At 40.4% G+C, this 12,444-nt stretch overlaps 1 protein-coding gene across 10 annotated transcripts in view; it reads right to left on the bottom strand.

The window, feature by feature from the left end:
* Positions 1–2,126: 2,126 nt before the first annotated feature.
* The window catches only part of LOC113970728 (bifunctional heparan sulfate N-deacetylase/N-sulfotransferase 3), a 136,497-nt gene continuing 126,179 nt past the window's right edge, over positions 2,127–12,444 (bottom strand). For 6 of the 10 annotated variants that reach the window (XM_027689944.1, XM_027689945.1, XM_027689947.1 and 3 more), the window contains 6 exons: positions 11,526–11,649; positions 8,968–9,142; positions 8,369–8,539; positions 7,258–7,367; positions 6,603–6,705; positions 2,127–5,588 (listed from right to left, as the gene is read on the bottom strand). In XM_027689944.1, coding sequence (XP_027545745.1) covers positions 5,469–5,588; positions 6,603–6,705; positions 7,258–7,367; positions 8,369–8,539; positions 8,968–9,142; positions 11,526–11,649 — 803 coding nt within the window. In that variant the 3' untranslated portion in view covers positions 2,127–5,468. The remainder of the gene's footprint in view (positions 5,589–6,602; positions 6,706–7,257; positions 7,368–8,368; positions 8,540–8,967; positions 9,143–11,525; positions 11,650–12,444) is intronic. The other 4 variants (XR_003535307.1, XR_003535304.1, XR_003535305.1 and 1 more) reach the window with 4 other exon arrangements.

Below are 12,444 nucleotides of genomic sequence, written 5' to 3'. Positions count from 1 at the left end.
CACCGCTCCCCACCCCGCCACGTGGCAGCCGCCATTTTCCCTCCCTTCCTCCCTCCCTTCCTCATGCGGGCCCCGGCCCCGTGCCGCCTCACGACTTCCACCCGGCCGCCCTTCCCGTCACGGAGCCCACCTGCTGCTCTCCCCGCTTCTCTCCGCTCCTCTGCCGCGGCGGCTCCGCTGTGGAGGAGAGCGCGCCCGGTCCGCGAGCACCAGCACCGCCGGCTTCAGCTTCGCCCTCCGCCTCTCCCTCAGAGCCTCAGCCCCTCTTTCGCTTCCCGCGCCCGCCGCGCGCCCCCTCACCGCCAACGGCCGCCCCGCGCGCCCGCCCGCGCGGACCCCTCCTCGCCGCGCGACCGACCCCTCGCGCGCCGGCGGCGGGAACTGGGCACAGGCGGAGCTTCGGGCGGATACGTGGGCGGGGCCTCAGGCGGTGGGCGGGGCCTCGGCGCGCGCAGGGCGACAACCCAGGGGCGGGGCCAACGCGCGAAATGTAAACGGGATCAGCCCCTTCCTGGTGCTTTCTGAAGCTACCGAGTAGCACCCTCGGGGGCAAACGGATTAAGGGATCCATGGAAAAAAGGCCGCAGGTACTCTCCAAAGCAAAGCAGAGCCCTTCAGCTGGCCGAGACATCGGTGCTGCTTTATCTATGTGGATACACGTGTGTGTATATGTCTATTTGTGCTTGGTCCAGTCATAAACGCTAAAACGATCCTGCTTGTTATTTGACAACCATGGACTAAGAAGAAAGAAGAGGTTGTGAAAGGTGTGCTAGAAAAATGAAGCCATTCCTTTAGGTGAACACCTTTTCCAGTCTGTATAAGCAAATGCTGGCCAAATCCCCACACCCTCAATTTTAATTAGTACAGGGTGGAATACAATAGAAGTGACCAGACCATTACAGTTGGCAGGGACCAACTGCCCAACCACCTCCGGGCTGACCCAAAATTAAAGCCTGTTGTGGGGCTTTTTCCAAATGCCTCTTAAACACTGACAGGCCTGGGGCATAAACCACCTCTCCAGGGAGCCTGTTTAGAGACTGGTCACCTTCTATAAAGAAATGCTTCCTAATGACAAGTCTAAATCTCCCTAATAACTGTACCTTTCAGACCACAGCATCTTATTTAACTGTTATTTGTCATCCTCAGCCTGGTGAAGACACAAGCTCAATATATGTTTTTGAAATTATCACTCTTACTTTGTCTTTAACTCCTCCTCCCTTCAGGTTTCCCTAGTCCTTGGTTTCAGCTGTTGCTTGCCCTCCTGTTCCTGGGATTTATCCTTTGATGCTGACTTGTGCTTTCTTCATCCATGTGGGGCACAGAGACAAAAAAAATAGTGTCTTTTGCCTTTGAGCTCTAAGAATTTGGAGACGTGAAGAACTAAAAAGAAACATTAAATGCAAGCAGATAAATTGGAGAGAGAGGCCAAGCAGGTATTATTTGCAGCAAGGATCTCTTCCCTTTGCTTACTACCTGTTATTACTTTATCACTTCACTTCTGTTATTCTTAATAGATTATGGAGATGGGTATTATACAAGAAGCTTAGACTACTTAATTATAGGTTGCATCTTATCTCTGTAGTGAATGGAGTATTTTGTTAACGTAGGTTTCCTATTTTCCACATTCCTATGAAGATATCAAGCAGCTTTTGCCCAGCTAGATAAGTACATTTTTCTATTCTGAATGTATTGATAACATATTGAATTTTCCTTTAGACATTCATACCATATTTTAGAGGTTTCTCCTAAGAAGGGTTTTCTCATGTCTGTGTAGGCTGATGCATTGGCACAACTACTGAATCCCCAAGGCAAGTAATTTGAATAAATTCTGGCTGTTATCTTACAAATAGCAAACTCTGGAGACGTTTCTCCAGCACATTAGCAATTTCTGGCGCAAGAAATAAAAAGTAAGCAGGAAGCAAAAGCAGTAAAACGAGCAGCTGCATAAAGCAGCAATATTCACTCACAAGCAAGAGTAAGCAACATTTTTCATTTCTGAAAACATTTCATGCTGCTCCTGTGCTGCTGGATTGTGTTGTAGCTCAGTGTCAAGCTGCAATAGCTGATAACCGACCTGGAAAAGGACAACTTCTGTGAACATGAAAGGCACTTCCACACAGCACTACATTTTCTTATCAGAGTTTATTGTTGCACTTCAAATACCATGCCACTATCAGAATAATATCTATTTTTTTTTATTTAAAAAAACTCTGAGAAAAATGTTTCCAGCAATATTCATTCAATGTGAATGACAAGAGTATTACATCTATAAACATCGAAATATCTATTTAATTTCTTCCTGAGGAAGTTTCACATTTTTAAGCAATGAAAAAGGATATTCTGTACAAGATAGTCTGCAAATCATTCAAACTAATTCTTTCTGCACAAGTAGAACTGGGAAAATATCACAGTATTTTCAGGAATGTTTGCTCAAATAATTAGGTAATTGAGTATCAGGCTCTGTGTTTACACCCCCCCAGTGGTCACTTTTTGCTCATAACCACACATTGGTTTTTAATGGCACAGAGGTCTGCAGAAAGCAAATTTCATAATCTGATTTAGGAAAACAAAGGCAAAGCTCAAATAATCACGCAGTTGTCAAAGAAATTGCTTGTGCAGTTTCCTACCAGGGGAACAGAAACCATGGCTGTGTTACCAGCCACAATCAAACATCTGACTTTGACTCGCAAACAGAAATTCATTGTAAGAAATCAGTATTTTTTTAAGAGTATTAATACTGATAGTCTATTTCTGGAAACCAAACACTGGTTGTAGGTAAGCTGTGAAGAGAGAGGTTAAACTTTGCCAGATAACTCATGTGGTATGACTTGCTTACTCTGCTGTACTCATGTCCATCCTATGACACGGGGAATAACTCATCTAGCTGCTGTCTGCATGCTGTGCTCAGCCTCCTCATCCTTCACCAAGCTGACTGCATGTTAAAAGTCACTCTGTTTTTTAAAAGCTCCTGTTAAATGTAAGAACATATTTAAGTAGAATAGCTCTGGAGAAAACAGATGTGGCTTCATATCTTTTATAAAGAAGTGATAATCCATCCAAGGCCAAGGTCGTGCATGTGGAGGACTTATTATGCCAGTGCCTCATGGTGACCACAGTTGGGCTGTACAATTTCCCAGGGGACAATGTGACCAATGTGCATGTCCCCATCACTGCTCTGTCCTTGGCTGCCCACTCATTCCCATTCTTCTCCCAGGGAAGGAAGACAGAGAGGGAATTCTTTAAAACAAAGAATGAACTTATGAATGTGGCTGAAGGCCATTCCTCCTGCATGTAGGAGGCACTCAAATCTCTGTGCAGACGGTTTGCTCACCCTGAAAATATCAGGCACTTGATAGGTGCCCAAGGTTTTTCCCATTTTCTTCTATTTTCTAATTGTTCCACTGAAGAACATGGAGTAACTGAGGCAGCAGTGCACAACAGGAGCTTTGTGCAATCCCTGTGGATTTTTTAAAAATGTTTGAGTGATGTTATATCAGGTTACATCAAGGGTAAAATCAATCATGCCGGGATGAAAACCCCAGGTATTTTCTCCAGTTATTCAATTTAGTTGTAACAAATCTATATAGATGCTTGCAGGAAGCATGAGCTGTCCATAGCATGCAGAGTACTTGCTTTTACAGATGTTCAGAATCCAGAGTATTTCTTTTATCAAATAAGAAGTATTTTAAGACAAGTCAGCTTTTGAGACAAATCCACACGACAGTGAATATTTAAAATGAAATGAAAATTCTCATTCTGTCTAATAAATAATAAAGATGTTCATCTTAAAAAATGTCTATTCTAGTAGGTCCTCATTATTAATCATGCATATTCCCTTAGCAAAAATGTGCTGTGTAAAGAATACTGGTATATACAGCAAATTTGTCTAGATTTTTTTCTTTACAGGCTTATCAAAACCACGTATTACATAGACAAAATCAATAAATAAAGATTACCAGTTAGAGGTACAGTAAGGATCTCAACATCTGTTTTCTATTTAGGGAATAACAGACTGGTTGCCATTCCATTACCTTGAAAGTTAAATCATATGATTACAGGAATGTTGTAAAACAGCACTGAGACACAAAGTTTTTCCACCATTTGATGCATGTTTTTAAGTATTCGCCCTAAAACAAAGTATGAAAACATTATAAGAGCTACTGTATAAAACACTGCATTTAGTACTGTAGTTCTCTTTGTTTTCACTACCCCTTCATGCCTTTAGAAACACTCAGAGCCAAAGTTCAGTGCAGAAGCATTAAGGTCACACTCAGCTGAAGCTGTCACTGATCTTCTTCCTCAACTTTTAATATCAAATATGTTTAAGATGTTTGGAACCAGGACCCGTATTTTCTTCTCGAAATCTGACAGAATTTTGCAGCTGATGTAAACTGAAGGCTACTGAAATGTGCTACAGTTTTGATAAGGTTGAAGGATCTTGGAATGCAAAAAGGCAAATAAAAAAAAAAATAGTGGTGCAACTTAAGGCAATAAAAGTATGGATCTGTTTCTGCTCTTTTTGAGTTTTTCATCTGTTTCAGTGCAGATACTCCTGATTCACAGCAAGCCTGTGACTGCAGTGCCTGGATCTGGCTGCTCACAGAACCAGGAGTTTCTTCCACTGCTCTAGTTTGGGTCAAATTGTTTAAGTCTAATACTGCTCATGAGAACTATACTGCAATTTTTGTGCTTCACATGTCCAAATTAATTTCTGTCCAGATAATGGCTATATTCTAACATTTCAGACAGTACAAGATCAGACATAATTAGGGACAAAGGTCCTTACCACACTGTAAGGGTTTGCTGTTACAGGATATAATCACAGGTTCCTATCATAGTTTTGTTTGTATGAGTTTGGTTTTCTCTACACTGCTTTTGCCTGTGGCTTCCAGATTTTGCTCTGTCTATTTAGTTGCTGTGCACGGCTAAATCATATATATCATATAAACTGTACTTCTCAGCTGTGTTTGTACACACTTTGGGTATTACCAAGCTGATTCCAAAGGCAGAAGTACACTTGGCATTTTGGGCTACATTAACTTTTCTTACCTTATGCAACACAATAATCAAATAGTAAGAAAAACTGTCAGCGGCCTAACAATGGGCTACAAACCCTACATGAGACACAATACTTTTAAACTGATATATAAAAATGCAAATATTTACCATGAAATTGGACAGGTCATGTATCTCTGACGCTTTCACCAGTTGTAAATAACTTCCACGTTTGTGCACAGTAGTCCACAAGTCCACAGGCCCAGAAATGTTTGTAAGAAAGATCTGGCCCATCAGAGCTCTAAGAAATGCATGTATTTTTTACAATCCACATGCCAGCATATGGAAATAATTTCTATCTTTTACACTTTTTTGAAGAGGTATATCTTACAAGACCTTCTGTTAGCTGCTGGAGAGTTTAGGTACGATGACTGAAGTGTGGAAGGGAGATTTCAAACAGCTCTTTTCCAATGCTATCTCACTTTCTGCAGCTCCTGTCTCAGCCATGATGGCAGGGGTTGTCCCAATTTGTGAAGAAGTTTTGACAGTTCCACATTGTGATCTCTGTAGTAGCTTGACAGAAAGGCCCTGCACTGATGGATACAAAAGGAGGCATTTTTATTTAATAAAATGCTGTACTGCAGATGCTGTGAATTTGATGTTTCAAAGTTTGTTTGACATGTGTCAAAACTTTACTTTCTCTTATACAATTTATATGGTTTTATGCTATCTACTGCATGCAAGTTTAAGCTCTTCAGTTAGGAACGGAACTCTAAAAGGTAATTCCAAAAGAAACAGAGGTCCAAATGAACACTGAAGTCAAGGATTTGATTCTACTCTCAGACAGTCATGTAAATATACAATCACACTGAGGTTGATGCAGTTAGTTTGAATTTACTGAACTGTGATTGAAATGAAAGCTTCTAAATTATCTTTGTATGTAGACATGTATCAGGTGGTAACCTCATTTTGAGAAGTATTTAGAGTTGAAAAAGACAACAGTAACCAAATACAGTCTTGTCTTATCTCTGACCAAAATCCTTCTCACTCAATGATTTTGTGTCAGTATGACTTTACTGATGTGACCTTACTTACAATTTAAGTACCAGGAGAAAAAAAATCCTGGCTTACTTGGTACACTAATTCTTACTGCTGCTCAAACTTCAAGTTTTTATTTGCATTTCAGTCAGGCTAAATGAAATGGGAATGCAGGACAGAATCAACATAAAACTTACCGGAGACTAAACTGCTGCAGCATTTGATCTGACAGAGATTTCCTCATTGGAGCATTTGTCTGGGGAAGGTACTTAGAAAATTCATGGAAACAGAACTTACCCTCTCTTAAAACTGGGTAAGAGTCTGTATTACTTGTCAGGGTCTAACTACTCTCAGAGACAAGAGACCAGACAGAAATATAAATATCTGACCACGACTGAGGAAACACATGTGCTGTGGAGCCCCTGCTGCTTAAGTCCATAAGGTAAAGGGGACAGGGTTTCAGAAGCACTTTATTTGGTCTTCTCTCCCTTCTTATGGGTTTTGCCTGCATTACGTCCCATACGTGGCAGCTGAATCCCTGCACAATGCCAATGAGCATAATAATTTACCTCAGAATCCATAGGAGGGTATTTTCTGCCTTTGCTCTTTCCAAGACACTTTGTTTTTCCTTCTTCCAGGAGCTGACACCAGAATCCCTTATGTGAGTCGAACCTGAAACAAGTATCTTGTGGTGTAAAAGCTGTAAAATACTTCAAGGAGGATAAATCTCCAAAGTTTAGACTGAGGACTTAAAAGAGTAAATCTAAAGTTATCAGTCTTATTTTAAGGGCAACCAAATCTAAGTGTCAGATTCCAAAAGGTCTGTGTGCATGTGTATTTATGAGGTACAGGGTGGATGTTACATTGCTGACTGATACCACTGAATCTGTTTTTCAGCTAAAGTCAAAAATAAAGAGAAACTAATTCTATTTCCTTCCCGTTCATGCATGTCAGCATTCCGTGTTCCACTTATGGAAGTCAAATTTCTTTTGACTGATCCAAAATTCCTATGCAATTGTCACAAAGCTTTGTCTGTTTGTCAACATTGAGTGGCTCAGTGGATGACTTGTGGAAAATTTAACCCTGAATTGTGTTCTAAGAAATACATCCTGCTGGCAGCTCAAACAAGTATGAGAGGCTTTATTTTGCAGTGACCTTACTTACACAATAACTGGTATTTTAGGAATGTAGGAACATGTGAAAATGATGAATTAATTAACTCACGTTAGGGCTTCAGAGTAATTATAGTGAGGAGAGACTCCCAGGAATTTCTGTACTTCATCCATTACGGTAGATGGGTCAGTTCTCAGCTGCTGTCCATCAATAATGAGCAACTATAACAGATAAAATAAGTGGAAGTTTAATTTAAAATTCATTATTTCGAGCTTCAAACTGAAACTTCCACCTCTGTCAAACTCCTTCATTACATGGAGAGTACTGCACCAGGAAACGATAATTGGTCCAGTTTTAATTATCATCATCATTAATGACCTGGGTAAATGGCATGTTAATTAACTCTGAAATGATATTAAATTGGAAGGTGTTGTGACAACAGAGAAATAATAACGAAGGACCTAGAAAGATAAGAAATATTGGCAGGAATTTGAGAGAGACTGGTCCAGCCAAGAAAAAATTATATTAATGGCTAGTACTTTTACAGAGCAAACATAAGGCTACCAGTTCTTCACTATCACTGTGGGATGTAAAATCTGGTAGAAATCTGCATGACAATGCTTATTGTTCAATATTCATGGACTGATTTTGGAGAAAAGCTAATGAAAACATAATGTAGAGAATTTCGTAAGAGTACCATCATATTACAGTATTGTGTATCTCACAAAGAGAAGATACAAGGCTGGCTGAAAAGAGAGTATGTGGAGAATAACACCAACTAGATGCATCAGAGCTTCCTTGGCACACTCTGGGAAAACAGAAGGTGCAGACTCCAGCCAACTTGTCTCAGCCAGAAAAGTCCTGGATAAACAGAAGGTCTGGATTGCAGCCAGCCTCCCTCAAGTGAAGTAACTTTAACTGTTGGGTGGGGAGCAGTGCCAGACACACTGCTAATGTCATGAAAATCCATTCCAGAAATAAATCTGCCAAGGAGATACTGATCATGTGATACTGTCTGCCTGGCCTTGTGTTATCACATGATGTTCAGGGCTTAGGATGTGCATCTATTGAGGCCTGATCCTACACAGGGCCAGAAGGAGGATAATGATTTGTAGAATATTCCTGAGGATCAGCATTCAGTAGGCAAGGCTTTTACAAAGGTAAACTTAAGGACAGTATATATATCTTTAAGGTTAGGATGTCAAGTTACAGTCTTATTCACCTGATAAGGTGGGAAGTAAGTTAGCCATCTTTCAATATGGATAGCGTACCAGCCAGGTGCCAGGCATCTCTTCTGGAGAGCTCTGAGCTCAGAGGGGGCTCGAGGACCAGCTGTGATCACCTGATAGAAGCTGAATTTCAGAGCTGCGGGATCTTCATGTGATCGCTGATGCTGTAAAAGAAGTTACATTGCTGGAATGTTACAGACCACAAAAGCTGGGAAAACGAGACAAAACTGGTTGGTCTTACTGACAAAAATTTCTTAATCTATCGTGTATTTTGAGCATGAACTAGATAACTGTGTCTATAGCCTAATTTCTGTATGTGCTGTTTACATAAATTAATCAAATAAGCATTTTTACATGTTTATATTATAGGCAGACTTTTGAAAAGGTGGTTTCTGGTATTTCAACCCTTAAAATACTTCCAGGATTAGGAGACACACCTGAGCCCATGTGCGATCACATATGGTCACTGACTGATGAATAAAAGCTTGCACTATCCAAACCCTTTATATACATATATACTGAGAGCATACACAGAGAGGACTCAAGGTGGAAACCCTGATTTGTGCCTGCCTGGGTTCTTCCAGGTCCGTACCTGGTACCAGGAATACGCCCGGTCGGAGGGGTCGATGAGGATGGTGATGATCTTGGCCTTGGGGATGAGGGAAGCAGCTCTCCTGGGAGCTTCCTCAGAATGGAAATAGTTGGCACTTTTCTCGAAGAGGAAGTCAGTGGTGACATTAGAAGGAGTGGGGAAGAAATCCATGTACCTAGGAAAGCAACATCATCCTCGGATTTACTTAAAAATCACACAAAGGTTGGTAAATCTGTTAAGCATATTTTACTCTGGAATACTCACTTAAAATAAAAGCTAACTGCCAAATAGAAGGAAACAGAAGTTTACATTATATTTTTGATGATATTTTACTTGGTACTAGCTTTCTTCTCACTACATATAACTAGACATTGCAGCTATTTTTTTGTAACTGGTTAAAATGTTACAATATTCATGTATCTTCTTAAAATTAGCAAATTCTCACTTTTCAGTCAGAACAAACTGCTGAAGCCAAAAGCAGAAATTGAGTTTTCCAAATTTGCCCTTTTGCTGACATCAATTACAGTGCAAAACTGTAAGAAAAAGACTCAGTATCAGAATTGCTTTCACTTAAAAGAGCCTGTTTATGTGGGGAAGATGCACTGAAGCAGCTTCATTAGATAAAAGGTTTCTAAGCAGTGACAGAATATTTCACTTATTGTTCTGAGACCCAGTTTTGGGGAAACATGGGTTGTATTCCTTTTAGTTTTGTGAGCTTTCCTCATCCATTATGAAGTTGAATTCAAGCAATATTCTTCTTTATCCACGGCCCTCAGACCACTTCTCGTTATTGTTGGGGAAAAGAATAAATGGGAAATGTTTGTCTTATTGATTCTTCAGTTAAACTGTACTGATAAAATAAATACATGCCACTGAAAACAACCTCTCCTGAAGACCAATGATGACAACTTACACCTATCCTGCTTTCAAAATGGTAATATTGAGGTCATGAGGGCTGAAAGAACCTCTTCTGCTTCTGTAGCTAGCCTGGCCAAAGCCTCAGTTAGGGTCAGGGATAAAGCTGTATCCACATAACCCCAAAAGAAACTGAACTGATTGTTATTTGTGATTTTTACAAGAATCCTAGCCAATTAATGGACTAATGAGGGGAGAGCTTTTATCTAATTACCACTCAGTAAGCTCATTACAAGCCAGCATTAAAATACACTATTAGACTAGTAAGTCTGAGCGATTTGTCTGGCAGACAGAATGCAAATCTAAAATTAAGCAGCTACACCAGTGGGCAGTTGTGAGGATCCAAGACTCAAGTGTGAGAACCTGGCAGTGGTGAGAGGGGCACCCAGTGCACAGGTGGGTGCTGTGGGGAGAACCTGTCAGGAGGCTGACCACCACGAGCTTTATGCACCAGTGCTGTGTTAAGATGAAGGCAAATCTGGCACAGGTCTGGCAGCCAAATCGTATCTGCACGTCAGGGAAGTGGATATGGCAGGAGGAACGAGAGAAGCAGCAAAGTGGTCTTCCAGCAACATGAAAATCTTGATTGTGTGGAAGAACTGGCTCACTGTACTCAGGCTGTCTCCATCAGTGTGGAGCAGCTATGCCTGGCTTGCCTGTCATCTTCACTGACTCCAAAAGCCTCAGCAGCAAGAAGGCAGCCTTCCCATTCCCAGTTGTTCCTCCAGCACCTCTCAGCTGGCTGTAACTGGCTGACTTGCCACACTTTCCAGTAAAAATCTGCTGCAACAATTACAACTCTGAAAACCGAGTGACTGGCAAACAAATTGGATCTGACGTGTCTGCACCGAGACCATAGAACAGTGCTCACCCTGATAATTTTATGGATGAATACGAAGTCAAAGGCAATAAAACTACTTTCCCTTAAACTGGGGGTAAAATAAAGAAACAAGACAAAAAAATCAATAATCCTTCACTGGTGCTCCCCAGCCACTACGACACGTTACTGCTTTTCATCGTGTAGTGCTTTACAGTGCAGCCCTTTCGGAAAGAGGAGAAATCAAGAGTGACTTTGGTGGAGCTGTGCCTGTGACTCCCTGGCATCCACAGAGAACATGGCAGCAGGGACACATGCTTTGTTTTACCATCCCTTACTAACCTACAGAGACATGTCCTCCCAATTACTTGAATTTTAAAGAACGTTTTGAGAGGCTTTCCCTGTCCCCCCTTTTACATGATTACTATTTCTAAATCCTATTTCAAGGAAAAAAATGCCTCTCCCTGATTTTTTTGGCTCATAAGAAATAAGATTTACAACAGGAACATAATTTTTGTGTCCATATATCCAACTAACAACCATTACAGTCCCAACTTCAAAAGCACGTGAGAATGAGAAAAACATATTTTGTTACTGTTTGGCATATATTAATATATGGATTTATACAAGAAAGCCTCATAAAAGTTAATGCATTTACGATATTCTGTAGTAAGATTATTCTTCACTTGCATTTCTTTCTCATTTCACTGAAGGTTATTTCTTATCTCACTCTATATATGCACAGTTACCATTACCAACAGTAATGTCATTTTTGTATTGTTCACAATATATAAACTTGTATATTTATACTAATAACCCATCTTACCAATCAATCCCCCTGTGGTAGTTATTTCTATTAAAGAACTGTACCTCCTCAAAGGTTTTTGGGCTGGGGGAGTTACTAATGATGGAAGGATGCATGATCAGGAACAAATACAAGGCTGTGGTACCTGCAAATAGGATAAAAGTCCAAGATTTAAAAAAAAAAATACACACACACACATTTTTGGGGGGATCATACTCACAGATGGACTAAACCAGCTTTATTCCATTTCATTTCAGTGAGAGGATACTGATTTATGTCACCTAAGATTCTGTGCTTTCTGAGCTTTCAGAGTGAAGACATTTAAAGAACTGTAAATAGTTAACACAAGAATTGGAATGCCAATGCCTGAAATCTGGTTTTCACACTTATAATAGCTGTGTTTTAAAAATAATTATTGGTTGAAGTGAGACTGTCACAAAAAATAATTTAGAACTCTTGCACTCAAGGAGCTATTAGGGATTGGTGAAGATGAAAGGAAGCACATATGCAATTTTCTGATTACAGAGAAGAAAATTAACCATTAAGTTAATTTATAAGCTACTGCAATCTTGCAATTCAAAGTGTCCATTAGCAACTTCCTGACTTGAAATTAATGCCAAGAAATAACAGGTTTCTATAAACAAGACACTTGCAGGACAGATAAGTACTTGCAATTCAGAATCCAACCCTTCAAAAAATGCCTGTCCTGTCATCTCCTCCTTCCACTTTGACAAGAGTTTGTCTGTCTTACTGATCATTTATCAAAGTGTTACTCATTTTGACAGAAAGCCCCAAAAATCTGACACACACCTGAGCCCTGCATTTCATTTATGTTTACTGTCTGTTGTTGAAACTCACGTTATTAAAGTACCCTTGGATGATATCTGAAAATTAAAAAACGCTGTTAGATGATCAAGATCTCTACACAGCAGCCTGAGTA

The sequence above is a fragment of the Neopelma chrysocephalum genome, unplaced genomic scaffold, assembly GCF_003984885.1.
Source record: "Neopelma chrysocephalum unplaced genomic scaffold, ASM398488v2 Primary Assembly neopelma1_78, whole genome shotgun sequence".
NCBI classification, from domain to species: Eukaryota; Metazoa; Chordata; class Aves; order Passeriformes; family Pipridae; genus Neopelma; species Neopelma chrysocephalum.
Note: the sequence above shows the minus strand (reverse complement) of the source record. Positions and strands in the feature narration are given on the sequence as shown.